The sequence below is a fragment of the Gigantopelta aegis genome, chromosome 10 (assembly GCF_016097555.1).
Source record: "Gigantopelta aegis isolate Gae_Host chromosome 10, Gae_host_genome, whole genome shotgun sequence".
In the NCBI taxonomy this organism is placed as follows: domain Eukaryota; kingdom Metazoa; phylum Mollusca; class Gastropoda; order Neomphalida; family Peltospiridae; genus Gigantopelta; species Gigantopelta aegis.
Genome location: NC_054708.1, coordinates 26719809 through 26747361, shown reverse-complemented (window position 1 = coordinate 26747361; position 27553 = coordinate 26719809). Strand labels below are relative to the sequence as shown.

The 27553-nt window shown below is 39.1% G+C and overlaps 1 protein-coding gene across 3 annotated transcripts; it reads right to left on the bottom strand.

The window, feature by feature from the left end:
* Window positions 1–1215: 1215 nt before the first annotated feature.
* On the bottom strand, window positions 1216–27553 carry LOC121384680 (tetraspanin-18-like). 3 transcript variants are annotated; one of them, XM_041515167.1, is made up of 7 exons: window positions 27340–27553; window positions 14579–14812; window positions 13366–13440; window positions 12203–12313; window positions 9290–9520; window positions 3505–3588; window positions 1216–1688 (listed from the first exon to the last, which is right to left on the bottom strand). In XM_041515167.1, exons 1-7 carry the CDS (start codon window positions 27391–27393, stop codon window positions 1623–1625), a joined length of 855 nt encoding a protein of 284 aa, XP_041371101.1. In that variant the 5' UTR covers window positions 27394–27553; the 3' UTR covers window positions 1216–1622. The 3 variants fall into 3 exon arrangements, with proteins under 3 accessions (XP_041371101.1, XP_041371103.1, XP_041371102.1); XM_041515169.1 differs by having other exon boundaries at window positions 14579–14730; XM_041515168.1 differs by lacking the exons at window positions 1216–1688; window positions 3505–3588 and adding an exon at window positions 5103–5308 and having other exon boundaries at window positions 27340–27550.

Sequence of the window (27553 nt, the reverse complement as noted above, 5' to 3'; positions counted from 1 at the left end):
ATAACATGTTCTTTTTAATGGCATTTGCTAATTTTTTTTTTTCTTTGTACATACTTACTGGCAATGTTATTCATGAAATATGCCCACATTTTGTTTCTGCAGTATACGCTGACTAGAGTAGGTTTGAGTGCCACAATGAACAGTACCGTATGCAGTATTCCACAAGATGACCCAGTATTCGACCACTTTCTAATTAACTAATAAAACTAAACTTTGAAGTTTATTTTATAGTAAATGCAACATACATCAAACAAGTAAATACAAAAACTGTTGATTTTAACAACTGTAACACATATTCATGCATTTACACACACACACACACACACACGCATGCTTATATATACATTCACACATACTTTCTGATGAACAGTCTCTTTGGTCCTATCTTAATTTACAAATAATGATATTAAAAGTCCTGGCAAACACCACCAAAAGAAATAAAAGTAGTACATGTGTAGTTCTTGGGGGTTTATTTTGGGAATATATCCTCAAGCTTTTCTATTGATTGAATACTGGGGCAACCCTCTAACAGATGTCATTATTGTACCACATGGTCACATGATCGAAATTATAATGACTGAGGTCACATTGCATTGCCAGCTCTGTTTGATGACAAATAAAAACATTAAAGACATTTTCAAGGATTTCCAATGGATTAAAGTATTACAATGTTCATGGAATGTTGGGTAGTGTAATAGCATGCTATAAAAATGGCCGATGTTCATATTATCACTATAGCCAGTGAAAATATACATATGTTTGTTCACATACTGCTCAGTTTAAACCAGTATGGAAATTAAATAAATACACTTGCTGAAAGTGGGTACTGGTTGAATACTGGGGCCACTGCCCTATGCAAACTTCGCACTAGCAAATATGAATGGTCATCCACATCAGTGTTGCATCCACCATTTAGCAATCCGTGGCATGAAACAACCTCCATTAGATCCAAGTTTGTAATAAAATTTAAATTTTAGTTTTTGCAACTCCAACCTATGTGTACCTGGTCACGGATTTAAGGACCTTATTTCTCTAAAAATGGATAATAAATATAAATTACATTAATTGTTGAAAACTCAAATCGTGCTATCGCATCACCTTAACTGAACCATGATGGAGTGAAATCCATGTCATCCCTCTCGACAATTTTAGTTTTTGAATTATGAACCATTGCGATAATTCAATTATTTTTACAAAATGTCATTAATAAATGGAGTATGGTGGTTATGAAGATGATTGAATAAAGTACATTTAGGGACAAATCAAATTATTTTTGTTGAGGTAATACTTTGTTAGACCATTAAATAGGTCAGTGGTCTGTGACAATATGCCTTTAAAAATGCACTTTGCAAACCTTTGCAGATGGATTACAATACGTTAAAAGAATTGACAGGACTAGAAGTCAAAGACATTAAAAGCCAAGTACAATATCATTGTGAAACTGGTTGAAAAAGTGTTTTAATAAATAAATAAATATGTTACTGTCTGTTAATAACTAGGCGGCCGTGGGAAAATTGTGTCTAAAAAGTAAAAAGCCAAACATCAATTAAACAATGATTAGTTAGGCCTAAATACTGAGTGCATGTTATATGTTGGGGTTGCCAAACTGGAAAATTTAAACTTTACATGAAACCTACAAGTTTCCTCTTTCTCACCATGATAATGAAAGCAGCCACAAATGCAATAATCTAAAAAAGGAAACAAAAAACATTTAGCTGTAATTGGCTATTAGTGGATCATTAAACTAAGGTGTTTAGTCAAGAGCTGTACCCACTTCTTCCATATTTATCTTATAAAACATCAGGTACTTAATTTTGTATAAAATTCCGGAGGGTTTTGGCTAGAAATGCATACACATGCATGCCAATGCATGGTACATACATATTTACCTATAGGGAGTGGATTGGAGTACATGTATGATCCCCAAGAATATGAAATACATATAAAATATTACATTCACAGTTCTATGAACCGAGTGCACTTCCCACTATCTGACTGAATGTAATATTAATTAACCAGTGGAGCTAATTTTAATTTAGATTGTGTGTGTATGTAGGAGTGGGGTCTAGACTGTGACCACCCAGCACCCACCTACACATGTATCTGCAGAACTTTTTAATATGTTTGAAAAATCTTTTTTTTCTTAAGTTTGCCGTCTTAGAAGAGATTTCACCTCCGATTTCATGGAAATGATCGTTTCCGGTACCGTGTTGGTAACTAAAATCACGGAACTGAAATTTTATTTCCCATGATTATTATATCAAGTACGACTATTCAACGAAAATAATACATGTATATATATATATATATATATAATTGTTTTTTGAAAACGGTTTCCGACGATCACAAAGCACGGAACCAAAAAAGTGTTTCCCATGAAATTTGAAATCCTATGACCTGTGGTCCTGTTAATACATTGTACGGTCACCATGTATTTCTATTAAAAACTTTGTTCCTGGTCTGAAATAGTAAATTTTCACATCCAGCAATTAATGTGGAATTGTATTTCTGAGATTGTATAATCACCTACAATTTGGTCTGGTACTTCACAACCCAACATTTTGAAATTGCTTAAATAGTTATGTCCATGATCAATTGAGGTTTTCTGAATTAGGGACTGCTTTTCATTAATGATTTTTTTTTGTGTGCGAGTCTTTAACATATTGAAAGGACACTTCGACGATGTCAAACTTTGTGTAATAATCTGCTTGTTAAAACTTGGGATATAGAAATGCCTTAACATACATCATGACAATTCAATAAGACGTGTTTTTTTAAAGGTAGAAATCCAGTACACGTATCATGAAAATTCTGACGTCCACCAAATGGCCACGTCAAGACCCTGTGTTAATTAATCTTCTATAGCTGTTCTGACAACCAAAAACACACTGCATGTGCAAACATGTATAGAGATGAGTAAATAATAAAGTGTAAATTTCAGTGTGCATGCGTGTGTGTATGTGTGTGTGTGTCTGTATGTGTGTCTGTGTCTGTATGTGTGTGTGTGCATGTGTTTGTATGCATGTGTCTGTGTACGTGTGTGGTGTGGGGTATGTGTGTGTGCATGCGTGTGCATGTGTGTGTGTGTATTTTGGCACCATCTCCCATCCACAAAGATAGGACAATTTTTACAACTGTCCTTTATGATAAGAAAAGTTAAAAGTTAAAGTTTGTTTTGTTTAACGACACCACTGGAGCACATTGATTAATTAATCATCGACTATTGGATGTCAAACATTTGGTAATTCTGACTCGCAGTCATCAGAGGAAACCTGCTACATTTGTTCTAATGCAGCAACAGATCTTTTATATGCACTTTCCCACAGACAAGAAAACACATACCACGGCCTTTGTCCAGTTGTGGTGCACTGGCTGGAACGAGAAAAAAAACCCCAAGCAGCTGAATGGATCCACTGAGTGGTTCGATCCTGCGATGTAAGCACCTCAAGCGAGCACTCATTTATGATATGAATTACTATGACGATTTCAATATGTGACACTAACCACACACAACATATTTACAACAGCAAATCCGATAAACACTTTGAAGAACTTGCCAAACAGTACGCTTAGTTTCTTAAAGCAGCCCTGAAATGAAAATAAAGACTATGACTGTACCACACGTGCTTATGTTAATCATCACAAGTAGAGCTGGGCAGTATTGAAATTTCAAGTTCGGTATCGGTATCGGAATGGTATTTGGTATTGACATAGTACTGATAACTATACCCATATCAAGCAGTATTTTATGTAGACCTACCTCTAAATGAATGCCCAAGTTAGAGCCTTATCCTTGTTTATATCCAACCCATTTTTTTGTTTAGGATAGGTAGGTATTCTAACAGGTACCGACACCATATAACTGTAAATAAAATGTGTTGAGTGCATCGTTAAATAAAATATTTCCTTCCTTCTAACAGGTAATGCCAACCCGCTCTTCTTATCAGCGATTTTGTGGGTAATGTAGTGTCGTCAGATGTATTTTAGTGTTTTACTTAATGGCGGGAATACTTATTTGTCAATACCAAAATGTTCGGTATTTTAAGATTTGCTCGGTGTGATAAATCGGTACTGACACGATACCGATACCGAACAGTATATACTGAATACTGCCCAGCTCTAATCACAAGAATGCGATTATATGGCGTCGTACATATGGTAAAGGACCACACAGATACTGAGGGAGGAAACTCGCTGTCGCCACTTCATGGGTTACTCTAAAGTTTTGATTAGCAGCAAGGGATCTTTTATATGCACTATCCTATAGACAGGATAGCACATACCACAGCCTTTGATGTACCAGTCGTGGTGCACTGGCTGGAGAGAGAAATAGCCCACTGATGGGGATTGATCCTAAACCGACTGTGCATCAAGCGAGCGCTTTTTCAATGGGCTACATCTCACCCCCGTAACGGGAGCAGGTCAACTCGCCCCAAAACCAACTCCCCCAAGTTGGTCAACTCATATCTTTACCACTTTAAAATAGTGTTTTCCCTAGCTTGTTTTAGCATGGTGCAGCACCATGCCTCAATAGTCTAGCACCATCTTGCCTCAATCAGTGCCATGCTGCCCTGAGATTAAACAAGCCTTTTTCAGTAATTAATTCTAAAGTTGCCTTTATAAAACACCCAAAAAGGTACTATTAATTAATAAAATATGCCTTTTATATCTTTTGCCATTCATTTATTAAAACAAGCACATAAATTACATTAATGTTTATTTTAATTAATTTGTTTTGTATTTTTAATGAAAAACAAGGGTCACCGAAAATGGTGAAAATGCCCCAAAAGTGTTTGGTCTACCATGCCTTGCCTAATTTCTAGGGAAATCACTAAAACATTAATATACCAACATTTTAAGCTAATGTGCATTAAATATTGTTGAATATGTACACAAGTCGGAGTCCAAAAGCCTTGTCTGATCATTCCTTAAAGGAAATAAGGGACAAACTCACAAACGTCGTTAAATTAGGCTTGACAATTCATTGTAATAGATTAGTATTTATCCGATATTAAGATCTCCCCAATATAAAACCATTTAATAAGCGGTGGTAATAGCGGAGTTTCACTGCAGTAATATTAATAAATAAAATGACACCAAAGTTGTAGACGCCGAGTTTTAATTTTGTCACAATTATTTACAGACAGTAAAGTTTGGGGCGAGTTGTCCAAACACTCGGGCGAGTTGGCTTTAGGGCGAGTTGGCCAGCATTCCTATTTAACACTTGCATGTGCACAGACAATGATAGCTGTTGTTGACATCATTGGCAGTGACGATTGGGTGTTTGGTATAGTAGACTTGGTATATTCTGTAAGAGACGAAAACGTTCCAACACAATGTAACTTTGGAAAACCTCAGGCTCGTAAACATAATCTTTTTGCGAAACAGCGTAATGGAATGTGACGAGTTGTTCCGTTTGTAACTAAATGGAAAGTAAAGATGGACATAGCTGAGGTGTTCCGAATGAACCTTCGAATACATTTACGTGGCCGAGGTTTTCCGAATACATAATCAAAACCGGCTGAGGGATTCCGAATGGTTTTAGACTGTTTGATATACTGGGGAAGTGGTCACTATTATGTCCTATATGGGTTTGGTTGCACGGTTATTAAAAGGAAACCAGTTGAAAATAATAAATAAAAAATAACTTTCCGATCTCTTACAAACATTAGTTATTTGCATTTTGATACATAATACAATATGTGATAAAATTTGGACTTGCCCGACACTATTTTGACTCAACATGGGCGATCGGGCGACCGTAAAGTGGACACCCTGCATACTGTCACAGACCACTGACCTATTTAATAATCCAACAAAGTATAACTTGAAAATATATACATTTGATTTGTACTTTTTTTATTTGATCATCTACATAACTACGACATCCAATTTATTATTGATATTTTGTAAAAAGATAATTTAATTATCGCAACAGACCATAAATTACCAACAAAAAAAATAACGATGATTTTTAGCACAGATGTGTGATATGTAATATAGTTTTAAGTCATGTGATGAGCATTCCCCAAATAATCACAGTGTCAAAATGGTTTACCAAATTCCTGTACTGAGAAACTATATATCTGGCCTTGATGAGATGGAGATTCCAAGATTCAAAAATAAAAATTGCTGAGAGGTTTGACATCGATTTCCATCCATCACGGTTTAATTAAATTTTGGATGATACTATATAGTGAGGTTATATATAAGGTTATAATATAAGTATCACAAATGAATGTAATTTTTATTTATAATGCAATATTTAGAGAAATAAGGTTATGTAAATCAGTGATAATACCCTTTATATTTTTTAAATAGTTGACCCAAACAAAAACATGTATGTCCTGCTAAGAAAAGGACAGTACATGATGGGGTGCTGGTGGCAGTGGTGGTGGTGGGGGGGGGGGGGGGGGGGGGGGATGCAGTGAGAAATCAGAACCTTTGAGAAGTAATTCTCAGCATTACAGAATTAAAATATAACTTTAAAAAAAAATGACCTACTATTCTTGGTAGGTTTTACTAGCTGAATGTCTACTTCAAACTGCTAGGTCTAATAAATGGATGGCTTTTTAAATGTTTTGCATAAACAATTTGGCCAACATTACTGGGTAAAATAAATACTACAGAGATAAAAATGAAAGTGGCCATGACTGGATGCATTTACGGTACCATACTTTGAGAATAAAAATTAGATGTTTAATAACACTCCCACACCCCACACCCCCAATGTTATGTAATGTATCCCAGGAAACCTCTCAAAGGGGTCTTAATCCATACCAGTGAAAGAAAAAAAAGAAATGTTTTATTTAACGACGCACTCAACACATTTTATTTACGGTTATATGGCGTCAGACATATGGTTAAGGACCACACAGATTTTGAGAGGAAACCCGATGTCGCCACTACATGAGCTACTCTTTCCGTTTAGCAGCAAGGGATCTTTTAGCAGCAAGGGATCTATTTGCGCTTCCTACAGGCAGGATAGCATAAACCATGGCCTTTGTTGAACCAGTTATGGATCACTGGTCGGTGCAAGTGAATTACACCTACCCATTGAGCCTTGCGGAGCACTCACTCAGGGTTTGGAGTCGGTATCTGGATTAAAAATCCCATGCCTCGACTGGGATCCGAACCCAGTACCTACCAGCCTGTAGACCGATGGCCTAACCACGACGCCACCCTAGGCCGGTCCATACCAGTGACATCACACTATATAGTTCTAGGTGTAGATTATTTTTCAAGAATCGACACCTGTGAAACTGCATTTCATTTCATTTATACTTAGTTTCAATTGAGATTCAAGCATGCTGTCTTGGGCACACACCTCGGCTATATGGGCTGTTTGTCCAGGACAGAGGGTCAGGCTGTCCAGCACACCCGTATGAAAAAGTAGGACAAAAGTAGGAATGGAAATACAGAAAAAGTAGGACAAAAGTAGGGAAATAGAAGGGAAAAGTAGAACAAAAGTAGGACTGAAATGGTACGTAGCAACATTATTCATGTTCATATTGGGTAAATGAATGTGTTAAATCCAAAAGGTGGTATTATTGAGAAAAGGTTTGCTCAGTTTGTTACTGTATTTTTGTTATTCAACATACCCCGTAATATGAATCTTATCTAACGGCCATGTTATACAGTTATTTTAAATTGTTGTTAATTGATATATTAACATAAGAAAAATTGTTAGCTACTGAGTTAGCTCATCAAATAAACATGTAATTCAAGCCTTATAAACCTGATACTAGTGGTAGTACCATATTCTGGTGGAACACAGAGAAACTTGTTGAAAACTAAATCAGAAGTCAAAGATTACACGTTCAGCATGTTTAATGTCAGCCAGCCACTGCTGAGGATTTTCTGACCAAATTGTTCAGGTTAGGTCCAAAAGGAAGGAAATGTTTTAGTTAACACTCAACACATTTTTATTTACGGTTATATGGCGTCAGACATATGGTTAAGGATCACACAGATATTGAGAGAGGAAACCTGCTGTCGCCACTTTACAAGCTACTCTTTTCGATTAGTTGCAAGGGATCTTTTATATGCACTATCCTACAGACAGTGTAGTACATACCACGTCCTTTGATATGCCAGTCGTGGGGCACTGGCTGGAATGAGAAATAGCCCAATGGGCCCACTGATGGGAATCGATCCCAGACTGACTGAGCATCGAGTGAGCGCTTTACCACTGGGCTACATCCCACCCTCAGGTCCGAAAGGACCCTATCCTTTTGTAAATATTCTTTGCCATTTTAACCATTTCTTAAATGAAAGTTAATTTATCAATGAATAATGGATTAAGTTGGAGAATGCACATGGAAGTGTACATTAATGAAAAATAATTACCTCTTCATACATTAATTCTTGACTACATAATGTAAGAAGGCTGTACCTAACCTTAAATAACTTGTGCGGAGAAGTGGCAGATGTTAAACAGAGAATAACTACTTAATGATATAGGATTTTGGCTTTATCCTGCGAAGGTAAAAACCAGGTATTCAGTGAGGCTTTCCGAGCGGAATTCCACATTCAGCCTGAACAGGATAAAGCTGATGATATCCTATGTCATTAATTGGTATTTCTCTTTATTCTGTAATTCACCAAACAATGAAAGAAAAAACCAAAAACACTTCAGTTTTTTTATTACCCGTGGATGTGAGGTCATGTGTACATGACACAAGCCATAACCTGCTAATAAAAATTTAATGTTTAAAAAATTGTTGTAGCCAGGCTTTAAATTGCTGTCAGTGTGCCACTTTGCCAATAACAATTTCTTAAGGTGGAGACCTGTCTAGAGATTTCCGAAGCTACCGTAGCGCTACAAAATCGTAAAACCATCATAGTCTATGACGTCAATACAGCACACACCATAGTGACATCATAGCTTACGTTCTGACGCCATATTATTGTTAATAAAATGTGTTGAGTGTGTTGTTAAATAAAACATTTCCTTCCTTCATAGCTTACAATGGGTTTTTTTTTTTACTAAGCACTAAGATAGCTTCAAAAATACGTGCCCTGGTATACGTTCACGACTTTGCTTTAATTGGTCATCATAATCAACCATTAGAAATAGTGCTTGCAGGATAATTTTTTTTTTTTAAAGATAATCGAGGTACAGTAATTCTGCAGCTAGTCAAGAAGGATATTTTAAAAATTTTAAATGTACATTAAAAAAACAAACATTTGGGAGGAAGATGGACTACCCCTCTTGCAACCCCCTCCTAGAATTTGGCCGTGTGTCATTGTTGAACATCCCTGCAAAACGTAAATACCTAATACATACCTCTCGGCTGCTTTTCAATTTTGACACGGGGCAATCTGAACGGACCAGATGATCTGCAAACGCCTGTGGTGTGATTAGTGCTGTAATGTCCGGTGCACTGGACTTCATCCTGCAGCAGGTGACGGGAAGGTTTGCAGTGGTTTTCCTACTGGTCTTTGGGTCTACCCAGCTCCTGTCCCATCCATTGTGATGTTTGAAGTCCTTTTGTCCATGGACCCCACAACAACCAATCTAGAACCAAAAAAATGGTGAGAAAAGAAGTACTGACCCAAGTTGAAGAGGTATGTTCCTTTATGTTTTGTTTAAAGGGACATTCCCTAGTTTTTAAACACTAAGACATATTTTTCACTATTAGAGACGTTTATGATCACTGAAATCAAACTTTACTTATATATTTTATTGTTTAGCTTATCCATTTCCGTACAAACCGAAGTTTTTCTTGTCATCCTTGTGTTTCTAATGCCACAAAATGCTCCTTTTTTTTTTTTTTTTTTAAATGCACGTGCGTCTGAGAAGTAACAGTTATGGAGTCGAGTTTTAGTCTACTTTTAACGGTATTTCACCGTTTCAACTTCATAGACTCTTGTTTCACTCTCTTGTAACGTTATCCAAAAGTGTTACAGGTTTGTAACTTAACCAAACTTAGTGTCCATTTGTAATGTGTTAAAACTAGGGCCTGCGCCTTTAATTAAAATAGCTTTACAAACAACATGTACCATACCAACAGAAACACATTGGATTTGCCAACATTGATAATTAAAATAGCTTTTCAAACAACATGCACCATACCAACAGAAACACATTGGATTTGCCAACATTGATAATTAAAATAGCTTTACAAAAAACATGCACCATACCAACAGAAACACATTGGATTTGCCAACATTGATAATTAAAATAGCTTTAGAAACAACATGCACCATACCAACAGAAACACATTGGATTTGCCAACATTGATAATTACAATAGCTTTTGAAACAACATGCACCATACCAACAGAAACACATTGGATTTGCCAACATTGATAATTAAAATAGCTTTAGAAACAACATGCACCATACCAACAGAAACACATTGGATTTGCCAACATTGATAATTAAAATAGCTTTAGAAACAACATGCACCATACCAACAGAAACACATTGGATTTGCCAACATTGATAATTAAAATAGCTTTTGAAAACAACATGCACCATACCAACAGAAACACATTGGATTTGCCAACATTGATAATTAAAATAGCTTTAGAAACAACATGCACCATACCAATAGAAACACATTGGATTTGCCAACATTGATAATTAAAATAGCTTTTGAAACAACATGCACCATACCAACAGAAACACATTGGATTTGCCAACATTGATAATTAAAATAGCTTTTGAAACAACATGCACCATACCAACAGAAACACATTGGATTTGCCAACATTGATACTACCAACAGAAACACATTGGATTTGCCAACATTGATAATTAAAATAGCTTTACAAACAACATGCACCATACCAACAGAAACACATTGGATTTGCCAACATTGATAATTAAAATGTAAAGTTGCAAGCTATGATTAATCTAATGGTAAAAAAAGAACCAAATGAGAAACAAATAGGTTTTATAGTATTATCTATTTTACTCCATCTAACAATTGCAGTCCGTGTCTTTCATAAAGATACATTAATAAAAGTGCATGTCAGAGGTAGAAATATTTCCAGTGGCTCAGGGGACTAGTATAGTATCCATAAAAAATCTATAATTCCTCTTTCCCATCACTGGTTGAAACCATATGACTGACAGATGTGTAGCATTTGTAATAGAATGGGTGGGACGTAGCCCAGTTCCAGCCAGTGCACAATGACTGGTATATCAAAGGCAGTGGTATGTGGTATCCTGTCTGTGTGATGGTGCATATAAAACATCCTTTGCTGCTAGTGGGAAAAATAATGTAGTGGGTTTCCTCTCTAAGACTATATGTCAAAATTACCAGATGTTTTACATCCAGTAGCCGATGATTAATAAATCAATACGCTCTAGTGGTGTTGTTAAAACAAAAAAAAGAAGACTTTTTTGTAACAGAAGTGTAATGGTCACACAGGGCTCGAAATAACAACCTTTGAAACTTTAAGTGAAAAGATGTCCATTTTTTAAACCAAGCAGATAAAATAGAAGGAAGGAAGGAAATGTTTTATTTCACAAAACACCCAACACATTTTATTTATGGTTATATGGCATCAGACATATGGTTAAGGACCACACAGATATTGAGAGAGGAAACCGGCTGTCGTCACTTCATGGGCTACTCTTTTTGATTAACAGCAAGGGATCTTTTATATACACCATCCCACAGACAGGATAATACATACCACAGCCTTTGTTACCCCAGTTGTGGAGCACTGGCTGGAACGAGAAATAGCCCAATAGGTCCACCGACGGGGATCGATCCTAGACCGACCGCGCATCAAGCGGACGCTGTACCACTGGGCTACGTCCCACCCCATGAAATAGAAATTCACCTATTAAAATTACTAAAAAATTGCCAGTCATTTTTCATTTAGCTCGTGATTCGATTATATTTTACTTTTATAATGCTCCAAAACACATCTAAATGGTTCTAATTTTCAACACACCGTTCTAAACCCTCCACTCATCTACTTATCTTCGGCAGACCATTTTTCCCCCTAGCAGATCATATTTCTTTTGTCCCGCTATTAAAAAAACAAAACAACAGCAAGCCATATTTTACTTCCTATTTTGAGCCATGGAATAATATAACTGGCCTGGGCCTCGTTCCACGAAGCTATCCTAGTGCTACGATCACCTTTAGTGAATTAAGGTGATCTTACTGTTTGGATTGCCCACACCCGCCGGACTAGTTATGACCCTGAACTATTATGATTATCTGCAAACTAAATACCCATGCTTGAGTTGAATCCCAGACTTTCGATGCTGTTTCTTGCCTGTCATATGGCCCGATGTATACACTTTTCAGAGTCGCAGTCCAGAATTTCTCCGCATTTTTCTCAAACTAATGGTGAAACAACATAAAAAGCTTAATGAGAAAATTGCAACTGCATGTCACATTTATACAGAAATTATAACATCTCAGCAGAACACGGACTGGGAAATCTTTATTGACAGTCTACTGTGGACTGTAAATTGTGCAGTTAACCTCAGAGCTATATACTACTCACAATCAAGTCAGGGAATTATTCAGGATATTTTGCCAGGTCATATACACATGTATGTCTCATGGGACTGGAAAAATGAATGCAAGTAAATCATACTTGGGATGTGTTTTCAGACCACTGAATGATGCAGTACACCACTGTTAAATTAATTTATTATCTAACAGACATGATTAAACATATATACTTGTATACGCGGCACATGTATTGAGAATGTCTGGGTTTGTGAAACATTTTCAGTGCCACTTTCTTTAGGGAAGGGGCCTATGCTGAGACCCACAGAACATCCGGATAAATCCCTGCAAGTACATGTATCTTAGATCTGTGTGCCAGAATTCATTTAGCTCAGAGGTCGAGTACTTGACAGGTGTGTTGGGTTACAGGATCAACCTCCCTTGATGTACCCTATCTCCTCCCCATCACATTCCATCCCATCCAGTGGTCCACAAGAAGTACATTGGACATCAAATACATGTCCTGCCCCTTCGGTAGGAGTAGCCTACATGTGGCAGTAGTGCATTTTCTATTGGCCAACTAGATCAAGTATAATTTTCATATCTCCTACATTCAAGGGCCATAACTCTGTGAAAGTTAAACGTGATCTGTAATGGTACATGGTAAAACTATACACACAATTTCAGCTCAGTATCTTGAGGTATTATGAAAAAAGTCCAGAAAACACATTTTCAATCTCCTAAGTTAAAGGGCCACAACTGTGTTAAAAAGGTAAACAACCATGAAAATCACACTTGATCTGTAACAGTACATGAAAAAACTATTCACAAACTTTCAGCTTAATATCTTGAGGCATAGCAAAAACAAATGTCTGTAAAACTAAATGTGGGACAGATTGATGGACAGACAGAAGGATGGAGGAAACTGAAGAACAAACCATTGTATTGTATACTGCTACCAAGGCAATGGCAACAACCTGCAGAATCACAGCTATTGACAACACTGAAATATACTGGAAGAAAAAAACAAAAATAAAAGCAAATAAAAAACAATGTAATGTGCCATCACAGGCACTTGACACAGATTAGTATACATAAATAAAATTGTGTATATTAGTAAATTTCATATATTTCCACAATTCAATATATTTTTACAATATTTTGCTTAAAATATTTTCATACATGTCAATCTTATAACCATTTAACATGTATGTATTTATAAACAAAATTACTATCCCTACCGTATAAAAACATATTTTTGGCACAGTACGGATCACATGTTTTTATTATATTTACATACATGTTAACTGGCTATAAGATTGACATGTATGAAGCGAGTTTAAGAAAAATATTGGGAAATACGTGTACATGTATGTACCGGTATGTCAAATTGTGGAAATATATAAAATTTACCAATATTTATGTTCAATATACTTCTAACCTATTGTGTAATCGAAAGTTGATCGGATAATGCAAACCGATTATAATCGGTGATTGATGATGAAATTCCAACGGATTCCCAACACTAATTTGTAAACACAACCGAATGTTAAATCTTATTTCAATTTTTTAAATTTGATAAACATTTCAAAAATATCTCTGTAGGCCCCTATTAGTTTTTGAAAACTGCCCCAGAGAATCATAGCACCTAAGTTTCAGAACTATAATCCGGTCACAACTCTAGGAGAAGAAAGACTTTTACATTTTAAATTTAAATTTTAAAACAATTTAATAAAAATTCAAATAATTTTTTTCAAAAATATGTCTTTATTGATTTGTGGAGAGTGCCCCAGAGGATCATTGTACCAAGTTTCAGAACAATTAAATCAAAACTGTAGGAGAAGATAGACCTCAAAGGAAATTTTGATGGTCGGACAAATTAGTATTAAATAAGCTCAGCTGACGAACATCAGAGAGAGATAAAAAAATTGAAGAAGAAAGAACAAACGTTAGGGTTATCCCTGTTTCATAGGTATAGGGTCGGGTTCCTAAAAACATATTTTTGTTTAGGGCTTAAATAATACTTTGGAAAAGTCTCCACTATATGCTTGCTATATGGGCAAGAGTCTAAGACTTTATTAAAGCTTTGAGTCTAGACTCTAAATTTTTATAAGCACAGTGCCCAATATTGATCAGACGTGTGCATCTTACCGTGAAGAAACACGCTGTGACTCTGGTGGTAAATGCAGCTGCAATGCCGATAATGGATACAAAATACAGGCACAGTCCGTAAGCTAGCATGATGATGATACTGATTTCTAGAAAAGAGGGCTGTTCCAGGACGTCAACGTCTTCGATATCTTCTGAAATACGGAACATGTTGACGACACGATCTTTGTCTATCAGAAACCATGTTCCAAAACCAATAAATGCCGAACCACAAATCTACAAAATATACTGAAATAATGTAGTGGTGGATCCAGATAATCCATTTAGGGGGGACCCATTGACATTAGGAATGCCAAGGGAACTTTGGGGGAGGTTTGGAGGGGGATGAAAATTAATATATAATAAAATTATAATTGTTGCAAAATTTAGGGGGGGGGGGTCTGCTCCCCCCCCCCCCCCCCACCTAGATTCGTCTCTGTAATGTCTGTATGTTACTTCTAGCAAGTGGCTTCCATGCCCCTGAGAATTGAAAATTTGCCCATAAATTCATGTAACCCATTTTCATTTTGTGTAACCCGTTATGTCCACATAGATGATGACCTTAATTCAATGCACAAATGAAAAGCTGGTTATGCAAAATTAATTTGCATGATACGACGCGTAAACAGAATTATTGTTCTCGCAATTTTCAGAGAATTAGCACCCCTCCATTCCAAAGACCCATTTAATTTTAAAGCAATGCACATTTATTTGTAGGTTTTTTTCACAATCACACAGGACCATACCTTGCCTAAAATACTTAAAGGTGGGATGAGGGGAGGGGGCGCCGTAAAAAAACAGAAGAACCAGGGCATACTAATACAGGATCTTCTGTAGCTAAAACAGAAGACACTTTTAAACTCGCAAGGACAATTTTCTTACTTTCTGCTGGGTGAACAACTGCATCTTGCCTTTCGGCCTCTGCTAGATACAACCGTGGCGCACAGTTCAAGTGACGTGAAGCATTCATGTGTCATCATTATATCAGTGTTCGAAATAAGCACTTGTCCATTTGTCCTGACAAGTGAAAATCTGCTTGGACAAGCAAAATGTACCTAAATGGTTGACCAGTAGACAAGTAATAATTTTCAATGCAGTTTAATTTGGAGCAATCAAAAATACGCTCCTTGTACTTGAATAAACCAAAATATTTATTTGGACAAGTGAAAATATTGCTGGACGAGTAAATTTCTTGACAAGTAGATTTCTCATTGTACTTGTCCGGTGGACAAATGACAAATTCTGCTTATTTCTATCGTCTAAATAAATATATGATGCTTCTTAAATATCAGAGCTGATACCTTAAATTTAAGTCTGTGTTCCATCCCTGGCGACATTTGTAACAACAGGTTGGTGACCAATATAACTACCACAAGAAGAAACCCTCTATACTGAGACACTCAAGTCAAAGCTCCTCGGGTTGTTGGTCCAAACCAAAGATTATTGGTTGTAGTAGATGTCAGTGTTTCTGCCAGAATTTTTTTTTGGGGGGATGGCGCTATGGAATTGAATGCAACCAGTCAACAGAGGGTATCATGTGAGGCTTCCCCCAGAAAGAAAAAGTTTAGGGTTAAGGTTAGGGTTAAGGTTAAGAAAATCAAACAGTAATGATAAAGTCATTAGTTTTGTCAAAAAGTTAACTTAAAAAAATAAAATCTGCAAACATTTTTGGGTATGGCAGAAACTCTGGATGTTTGCATCAAAAGGATACTGATGAACTTTATAATGAATGAAGTTAAAATTCATATAAAAAAACATATTATTAATTTTAAACCCATACCAAATCAAATAACATTTGTTGAACAAAAATTCAATGTAAATAAAAGTTTCTATACAAATTACCATCAAATTGCATATTTTAAATAGATATTCTTTTTGGATACAGGTATGAAGGCAACCAATGGAACAGCCAAATTATAAAGTATATATGTGTAATTCTACATTTAGTCTCCATGTACTGCATTATTGATTACTTCAGCAACAATGCAAGTAAAGCTGCATACATTGGCTGTTCTAGCATTTTGTCTTCACACCTGTAATTAAAATTGATATTTCATCTATACAATTTGATGGTAATTTGTTAAGAAACTTTTTTTTATTTATATACCTTTTTTTTCTTCAAAAATAAATAAATATTTGAGTTTGTGTGGGTTTGAAACTGAATAATATGTTGTTATACAAATTATATCTTTATTCATAATAGTTACATGTACATTGCAATGGATTGGTTCCTTTATAAAACAAATGGACAATAGTGGCTAAGGAAAGGTCATTGTAGTGGTACTACATCTCGATCTATGATTAACTCACTTTAAAAGTGTATTACATGCATGTACCGGCCTTGGTGGCATCGTGGTTAGGCCATCGGTCTACAGGCTGGTAGGTACTGGGTTCGGATCCCAGTTGAGGCATGGGATTTTTAATCCAGATACTGACTCCAAACCCTGAGTAAATGCTCTGCAAGGCTCAAAAGGTAGGTGTAAACCACTTGCACCAACCAGTGATCCATAACTGGTTCAAAGGCCATGGTTTGTGCTATCCTGCCTGTGGGAAGTGCAAATAAAAGATCCCTTGCTGCCTGTCATAAATTAGTAACCTATGTGGCAACAGCAGATTTCCTCTAAAAAACAGTGTCAGAATGACCATATGTTTGATGTCCAATAGCCGATGATAAGATAAAAAAATCAATGTGCTCTAGCGGTGTTGTTAAATAAAACAAACTTGACTTTACTTTTACATGCATGTTACCGTAGGTGCTTGCTGTCTTTGCCTCTAACAAAACACATGAAGCACTTGGGGGTTTTCTGTGTCTCAGTGACCACTGATAACCAATGATTAATAAATCAATGTGCTCTAGTGGGGTGGTGGGGGGGAGAGGGTGGGGGCACACACACTGTTAAAAACGAAACACATAGGTGATAGGGAAAGAAGAAACGTGTTTGATTTTACAAAATATAGGTTTTTTTGGTACAATGTTGCTGAATGACCATGTTTGTTAATGTTCCTGGAATGGGACAGCATGCCCAAATGCACCCTAAAACAAATTTAACGCAGGTTGTGGCACGCTGTGTGACAATTGCAGGAAATCGGCGTAAAAGTCTGATTTTGGCGAATGCACGTGAAACTCGGGGGAAAAGATTGAGGTAGTGATGCTCGCAATGCTCGCAATGAAGCCTCATTTCATTTCGACGTAGACGAGTTACACGATGCCAAGACTAATCCTGCCGAATCAAAACATTGCAATAGGCCACCTCCAGTTAGGTGAATCGCAGTCAGCAGTCACACGCCACATGAACGTCCATCAGAGCACCATTTCACGTTTCTGGGACAGGTACCAGCAGTTTCAATCAGCTGAAGATCGGCCCAGAAGTGGAAGACCTTGCATAACAACTGCAGCACAAGATCGGTACATCACAGTTCTGCACTTGCGTCACCGAACTGCCACAGCAATGAACACTGCTGGACGCATACCTGGTTTGAGAAGGGTGTCTGCACAAACCATGCGGAATTGACTTCGAGAAGCTGGTTTACGGGCTAGGAGACCGTATGTTGGTCCCGTCCTGCGACGTCAACATCGAAATTTATGTGTTCGCTGGTGCACGAATGTGCAGGGGTGGAACTTGGGAAACTGGCGGTGAGTATGGTTCAGTCACAAGTCACATTTCCTTCTTCAGTGACGTGATGGACGACAACGTGTTTACAGATGCCGCAATGAACATTTTGCCAACAATTACGTCGCCAAAGTTGACAGATTCGGTGGAGAGAGTGTCATGGTGTGGGGAGCCATCTCATACACCGGCAGAAGTGAACTTGTATTCGTACAAGGCAAACTGACAGCTGTATGCTACCTAGCCCGAGTACTCTGACTGTAAGAGAGCTAGACGGACATTTGGACATAAACACGCTGTAATGAGAGCGTGTTTATGTCCAAATGTCCGTCTAGCTCTCTTACAGTCAGGGTACTCGGGCTATATGCTACCGGGATGAAATTCTTCGCCGTCACATGCTTCCCATTTTGGATTGACAGAGACCTCTTTCAGCACTGCAGCGCTCAAAGTTCTCGACCAACTGGTCGCATATGCGACTGGATTTTTCACAAGTGCGACCAAAAATTCATGGGCGTACATAGGATTTTGAAAAGGGGGGTTCCAAAATAGATTGCAGAGATATTGGGCATATATTTCTACGTTGAGTAAATATAATAATGTCAGATATATTAAATTATAAAAAAGCGATTTCGGGGGGGGGGGGGGGGGGGGGGGGGGGGTCGGTCGAACCCATCGGGGACACCCCCCCCCCCCCCCCCCATGTGCGCCTATGAAATTACTACCAAGTCGCACGAGTGCGACCAAACAAAATAACTAGTTTTGCTGGTTGGAAAGTGGCCACTGCATTGACGCATACTATGAAATTCGTAGTCTTAAGTTATAGCCAAATGACCCAACGTTTTGTTAATATGCACGTGATCCACAACAGAATCTTAGAGCACAGCTGAATTTCTAGTCCAATGGGAGCTTCATATTTGGTCACGTGAAGTACATTTATATCCCGATAAAGTACTTCAGACATTCACTTTATAAGCGGTATTGGTGCACGTGCAGTCAAGATTTTGGCTCTGGTCTAAGACAGAGGACGAGTAACAATACTTTGTCGGCGTATAAATATAGTGTCGCACGAGAAAACGCTCGGCTAACGCCTCGCTCTTGTCTCGTGCGACACTACCTTTATACGCCGATAAAGTGTTGTTACTCGTCCTCTAACTATTACATAATGTTTGGTCTGGTGACGTCATCAATTCTGAGAAAAATACCACCCTTTGGCCTACTGCGCTAAGGCTGAAAAGAAACGGCTTTCGCTGAACATATTTTTTCAGCAGTAAGTTTAAAATTTGAGATGTACCTTAAATAGGCTATCAACTCGGTTTGAACAAAATTATAATTATCTATACCCAATCTAATTAAAATTAACTCCACTATTACATGTGGATCTAACACCAGCTAGTTGGAGCTCATGCCCACCAATCAAAACCTTACTTGCAGAATCCTGCCAGTGATTTAAAAATAATTTGAAAACATTCCGAATTATCCTGAGGGTATACGACATGTTTCGTGTGAATTACGAATGCCTTAAAACATGTTTTATTTTATAAAATAAATAATTTGTAATGTAAAACTGAAGACTGATTTTGATTTTTTTTTTTTTATAAATAAATAAATAATTTTTAATGTAAAATTGAAGACTGGTAACCCACCCCGTACGTATTGGTATGGTTCGCTGTACTGCGGCCACTGAAATAGACTCGCCCGATATTTTTATAATTTGTATGCTCCCAAATAACGTTATAAAAAGCGAAGTGTGATTGGTCAATATTTAAATTATTATTTACAGACGAAATGTTACCTGGGCATTGGGGACTACGCAGTGTTGTTAGTTTTAAATCACTGGCAGGATTCTGCAAGGTTTTGATTGGTGGACATGAGCTCCAACTGGCTGGTGTTAGATCCACATGTAATAGTGGAGCAAATTTTAATTAGATTGATCTATACCGATTTAATCGGTTTTATTAGGATTCTCGTCTGATAATAACTGGAAACGAAATAACGCCAAACGACTACAAAATCACGGTAACGCGGTTCAAGACGTTTTTTACAAATAGGCCGTATTTTTTTTACGTGGCTCCATTTGCAAGTCGACTTTTAAACACGTTCACGATTTTAAAGACCTTTAGTTTAAAAGCAAGTGTAACACAATGCACGTGGCATTGTTACATTTACTTTAATTTTAACGCAAAACCTGAATTGTAATGTCTACATACGATCTGATTATCACGTCAATGTCTGGAAAGTTCTGACCCAGATACGTGTACTTTTCATCGATTGGCGACTGATGATTGGCCAATATTTATAATTCGGCATCATGTGACCGTCGTAGAAGGTGAAGGAGAGAACTGTTACAGTTACCGTCATTCTGATGATCGCGGAAGCTTTGTTGTTAATAAACTTGTATTTACTCTATTGTTTCAATTGTGATGTTTTATATCATTAATATCAAAGAATAAATTAGCTATTAAGAAGTACTGGTAGAACTATAATCATTACATTATTCTATAGCTTACAATTAACTACTATAGTATTCATTGATAATCTGGGGAGTCGGAGTTGGGAGCCTGTGGGGGTGGTGGGGACATGTTTTGGTCCCTCCATAATTTGTTTACAAATAGGTTGTTTTTTCATCTTTATTACGGATTATAATATGTTTAATTTTTACTAAAAATTGCTCTCTTTACCAGTTTCAAAAATCTCTCACTCGGAAACACTCCTCCCTCGGTGGCGTAGGAAGATGCCAAAAAGTGTGTGTGTGTGGGGGGGGGGGGGGGGGGGGGCACACTTATATTTACACACTTTACACCATTATAAAGCAAACAAAGCAAAATATCTGAAAAGTGAGGGGCACATGCTCCCCCCCCCCCCCCCCCTCCGCTTCCTACGCCAGTGCCCCAGTCTGCATTTTGTACATGATGACCACCATCCCCCTTCCAGGAACGTAAAAATTATGTACTTTATGGATGCCCCTATGAATATTCATCAGTACTCCAAACTTATTCCCCAGTGCTCCTAAAATATGTAACTGTGCGCCTAAAATTAGAATGTTAGGAGCACAGTGCTCCTAAAACATTTTTCAAACTTTGAGCCCTGAGCAGGACAATTCCAGGCCGCATACGGCATGTGTAACAATGGATTTCCTACAGAATGAGAACATTAATGTGCTGCCATGGCCATCAAGATTGCCAAATCTCAATCCCATTGAACATCTATGGGACAAACTGGACAGATGTGTATGCCAGCGTGACCCGGAACCTCAGACGATTCCGCAACTGTCACATGCACTGCAGGAAGAATGGGCTAGGATTCCATGTGCCCGGATTCAGAGACTCATTCAGTCTATGCCAAGGAGATATCGCGCAGTGATTGCTGCTGCTGGTGGCCACACACGGTACTGATTTCAGCACCCTCGTGCGACACTGTTTGGTGCCGTCAGTCCATAGCAAGAACATTGTCACATACTCATGTCAAATTTTACTGTGATACAATCATAAACAATAAATAAATTCGCCTATGCATTTCTTTTTTGACAGAGTATATATATATATATTGAACAAAAAAAGAAACTTCCGATTTGTACATATAGTATTTGTTGTGTTAAAGAATTCATTGTGTAATGAAATTATATAGGTAGTATTAGCCTTGAGCTGTATTATCAGGATTCATGAATTTTATCGATTATTTTTGCAGTTAATCGTCGACAACATGAAATTCAATTTGCACGTGCATGCATGGTTCGACATGTCCTGTGTAGTATTCGGTCAATTTGTTTTACTTGTCTTACTGACATTGTTGTCAATGAACGAAAACGCTTCAAAATTTGTAAAAAAAACAAACCTTTTTTACATTGTAGCATTTTTAGTATGCCAAGAATACCCAATAATTTACGCGAACGGGCGATTGGCATGCTTGATGCTGGCATGTCGACAGAAGACGTTGCAAGGCATGTTGGGAGTTCTAGTCGAGCGATACGAAATCTTCGCGTAAGATTTCGAACGACAGGAAGCACCAACGACTTGCCACGTCGTGGACGTCCGCGTGTTACAACGCGTTGTCAAGACCGCTATATCATGAACACGCATTTGCGCAATCGATTCCAAACTGCCACTGCTACTGCTGCTAACACACTTGGGCTTCATAATAACCGAATCAGTGGGCAAACTGTTCGTAATCGTCTGCAGGAGAACGGTTTACATGCACGTCGTCCTTACGTCGGATGCGTTTTAACGCAACGTCATCGTCTAAATCGTCTTAATTGGACACATGTACACACTCGTTGGATACGGCGACGCTGGAATACCGTTCTTTTTTCGGATGAATCCAGATTTTCTTTACAACGTGGTGATGGCAGGGTACGCGTCTACCGTAGGAGAAATGAACGCTATGCTGACTGTTGTGTTCTTGAACGAGATAGTTTCGGGGGTGGGGGTTCTGTCATGGTCTGGGCAGCCATTGCCCATGGTTATCATTCACCACTAGTCGTCATTGATGGCAATTTAAATGCTCAACGTTACCGCGATGACATTCTCGCTCATCACGTCATTCCTCTGTTCCATAACAACGCCAACATCTCGATTTTTCAGCATGATAATGCCACCTCTCATACAGCTAGAGACACTGTAAATTTTCTTAGGACAAATAACATTGAGTTCATCGATGACTGGCCCGCTAAAAGTCCTGATCTCAACCCCATCGAGCATGTCTGGGATAGTCTGGATAGACGATTGAGGCGTCGTCCCAACCCACCCGCTAACGTCAACGAACTTCGTCAAGCACTCATTCAGGAATGGAACAATATTCCACAGGCACTTTAGTCAATTCTATGCGCCTGCGATGCACTGCAGTGGTCAATTCAAGAGGTGGTCATACCCGTTATTAAGTGGGGTTTTTTGTTTTTGAACCCCTACCACACTTGGTCAAAATTTCTCCCAGTTTCTGTTAACCTATAGCCATGATTTTTGCACCAAACGATGCATCATGGAACACTCTTTAAACGCATATATAACAATTATTCCCCCGGTTTGTTTTTATCAAGTTATGTTCAAGCAAAATTAGCGGAAGTTTCTTATTTTGTTCAGTATATATATATATACTACTCAAAAGAATTTAAGGGTCAAAAATTTATAACCAAATAAGTTTCAGAGTGTATTACATTGATGATGTAAACTACATCAAAAATTTAATTTATTGTTCCATATTTACAAAAAACCACAAATAAACGTCACTGTATACAAGAAAGTCACATGACATGCTGTCAAAGTTGAAGGTTGTCAAACATGGATTTTACACATTAGAACATTCGTTTAATAGTGTGTGAATCCACCCCTGGCGCGAATACACTCGACACATCGTTGCCTCATGCTGTTGATCAGACGTCTGAAGAACTCTTGGGGAATGGCCTGCCACTCTGCCATAAGAAGTTGACCCAGATCATGAAGGTTGGCCGGAGGGGCATTGTTATCCCGAACTCTCCTGCCTAATTCGTCCCAGGCGTGCTCTTTTGGGGCCAAGTCAGGCGAATATGATGGCCAATCCATCCTGGCGATACCTTGTTGTCTGAGAAAGTCCGTTACCACCCTGGCGCGGTTGGGTCTGGCATTGTCATCCTGCAGAACTGCCCCGCCGCCAATCTGCTGAAGGCCTGGGAGAACCAACGGCCGGATAATCTCATTCAGATAGCGGATTCTATTCAGATTGCCATCCACCACATAGAGGGGGGTCCTGTGGTGGATAGAGATGCCGCCCCACACCATGACGCTGCCACCACCGAACCGGTGACGTTGTCTAACGTTAACGTCAGCGAAGCGCTCCCCAGGACGTCTGTTGACACGAACCCGACCGTCGTTGAACTGGAGACTAAACCTGGACTCATCAGTGAACATCACTCGACCCCACTGAACACGTTGCCACCGCAGATGAAGCGTGCACCAGTGATGTCTGGCCGTTCTGTGACGTGGTAGGATTGGTGGTCCAACAGCCTGGCGACGGCAGCGTAGATTATTGGCTCTCAGACGATTGCGTATGGTTTGATCAGACACTCGAGTTCCAGTCGCAGTCCGCAGATTGTCACGTAATCGGCGTGCAGTGGTTGTGCGTTGACGTAGAGCCATATTGGTGATGTAGCGGTCCTCTCTATTTGTAGTGCTTCGGGGTCGATTTCGAACAGAATTCGTTGCTTGGTACCATTGCCACAGTCGGCCAACGACACTCTGACTGACACCAAGTCTCAGAACAACATTTCTTTGCGTATTGGCATCCTGAAGCCAAGCAATAGCCCTTCCTCGATCTTCGATAGTCAGTTGACGTCGTACCATACCATTGTCGAATTTAGAGTGTGCACCGTACACGAACGCAAGCTCCAATTATACGGAAATTCAGCATTGGGAACATGGAACAAACATGCAAAGCGTGCAAATGAAGCGCTTTGTGAAAAAGCAAGTTATGGGCACTTAGCAGACCTTTCGCTTTCGCCCTAATTTACGTGCAAATGTAAGCATGTTTTCGCCATTAGAACTAGTCGACAGTGTCAATGACAGTGGATTTTAATTCATTTATGGGTTGCTTAGACCCACTTTCGTCAAAATGGAACAATACCATGCGTGACATTATGGTCTAGCTAATATAATTGACATTCAGAAAATAATGTCGAAAATATCGTCTGACCCTTAAATTCTTTTGAGTAGTATATATATATATATATCTATATATATAAACCATCGCTGCTGCTACTGTGTCAAAAAAAGTGTGTGTTTGTGTGTGTGTGGGGGGGGGGGGGGGGTAGATGTGAATCCTACGCCAGTGTAAAGTCATGAACTTTCTGCAAATTACATAAATTCTAAGTACAAATACACTAAAGTTTGTCTTAGTAAAGAAAATAAAAAGTAAACTTTAGTTGCAGCAAAAGATACATACATTAATCTTTGCCAATACTTCAATAACCGATGTAGCCGTCATCAGACATAAGGCTGGTAGGTACAGGGTTCGCAGCAGCATGTGCATTTCTTGAACAGCTTACTGAGGGGACGGGAGACCAGTGCAATTTCCTGGGGACTAGTAACTTTTCCAGGCTACTATATGGGTACCGGCTCCCACCCAAAGTGATTTTTAACAATTCAATGGGTAGGCGTAAGACCACTACACCCTCTTCTCTCTCACTAACCACTAACAATTAACCCACTGAGATGTGTGCCCAGGACAGCGTGCTTGAACTTTAATTGGATATAAGCACGAAAATAAAAAGTTGAAAAGAAATAAGCCAACAAAGATTTATTTTATGACACAGCAATTAATACCTGAAAAATACGTTTTTAGTTGCTTTAAGCAATTTGCTAAATGTTTATGAGTGGGCACAAGCGTAGGAAGGTGCCAAAAAGTGTGTGTGTGTGTGTGTGTGTGTGTGTGTGTATATATATATATATAAACAACATCGCTGCTGCTAAAAAGTGGGAGGGGGCACATGCCACCACGCCCACCTCCACCCACCCCGCTTCCTACGTCAGTGGTGGGTCAAGTTCAATTTTGCTTTTTCTGCTCATTTTTTGTGTTACTTCCAAGCTAACTTGCGATGAGGACAGACATCTCGCCATGTACTCTCGAGTTAACACAACCCCCCCCCCCCCCCACACACACACACACGCACCTGGGGGGACTCTTACTGAGTTACAGGAAGCTACTTGAGTATCGCGTGACATACACCGGGTCACGGGCTTCCGTAACTGGTGTACGGCGACGCGATCGTACAGAAGAAGAGGAGATGGAGGAAGAGGAAAAGCGCGCCAGGAACGGCACGGGGGGGGGGGGACCAACAGCCAGCGGCGGTCGCTTCTGCGACGCCGCCCCCAGCCCAGCCTGAGTCGATGAAACCAGCTACGCCAGAACCGTCGACCACCGAGAGGGACAGACTCAACACCGCGGTGTGTGAGACTCCCCGTAAAGGCCCTCCATCGCCGACCACTACGTGGCCTAGACAAAACTGGCCGGTATCCCCGGTACTGCCAGTCGTCAAGCGACCAGCCCGATCAGCTGCCGTTGGAAAGAGGAAGGCCGTCGCTCAGCCGAGCGACCAAAACCAGGCCCGGCCTCCTCCAACACCTGCACCGCCCCCCTCCGACTCGGAAGCCGTCTGGAAAGTTCAGATCGGGAAAATCAGGTCCGGCTTCCTGAAGTTCGTGCAGGGGGACACCTCGGATCTGGCATCACTGATGGGCGGACTAGTGAAACCAGAGTTAAAACAACTGCCTAATGGAAGCGTTTACGAGCTACACACCATCAAATCTACAGCCGGCAAGACGGGGTTGGTACTAACTCAGCGCCGAGAAGGAGTCTCCCGACAAGCGGTCCTGGTTAAAGAGATGGATAGCCACACCATCCACAGGGTCGTCAAGGCCCTTTTCGGCAACGACTACCGGAGTGTCATAACCATCCTCGCCGACCAGAGATGGAAGCACTTCATCCCCGCCTTTGCCGGTTCTCCGCTCATCGGTTCGCCGTAGGCCAACCTTCACACCCTAACGGCCTTAACGAGGCCACTCACGTGGACATATAGATCGGACTTTAAACATTTAGACCTTCGTTCAAAATTTTATGTCGAAATTACTCTCTTTTTTTTCTAAATATTATTAAATAGTCCGATCCTCTCTTCTTTCTCTTATTTATTTTTGGACTGTCCTAAAATGCTCCAAATTATATAAATATTCGGCCGAGCAGTCAATTATTTTTATTTTTGGCTTGTAATTTTTATTTTTTATTTAAAAATTTATTCTATTAACTTTTTACTAATTGCTATTTTCAAAATGCTGCCCATTTTCAACACACTACCCCCCCCCCCCCCCCCCCCCACACATCCCGAGTCAGGCCACCGATCTTATCGGAGGTCGGACTCGTGATGGGCGTGTTCGAAACCTTAGTGGTATATGGGCACGTTTAACTAGTTATCATCATGTTGTTGTTGTTTTTTTTCGAACATTTCTGTGAATGTAAGTGACATTTGTTTACTTTCACCATGCAAAAGTCAGAAATCTTCAAATATACATACTGTTGCGCACAAATGACACAACGACCCAAACAGGTCCCCCACCGAAACAGGTCAACGGATGGTACAACAAACGGTTAGATCCACAATATTAACACTTTTGCAAACTTGTAGACAAATATTTTACTTACCAAGAATAATATACTAATTATTGTTAACACACACGATGATGCCGAGGTACACATTTTGTCAGATATTTAATTGAAGACCCAACAACCCGGTTTTGTTTTCAAATCCATAACTTTAGCACTACACTTTACGACACAACAGGCTACGTCACGCTATATGACGTCGTTCCTCTACGTACCGGTACTACTACTGTCCGAACCAAAATGTTAACAACTA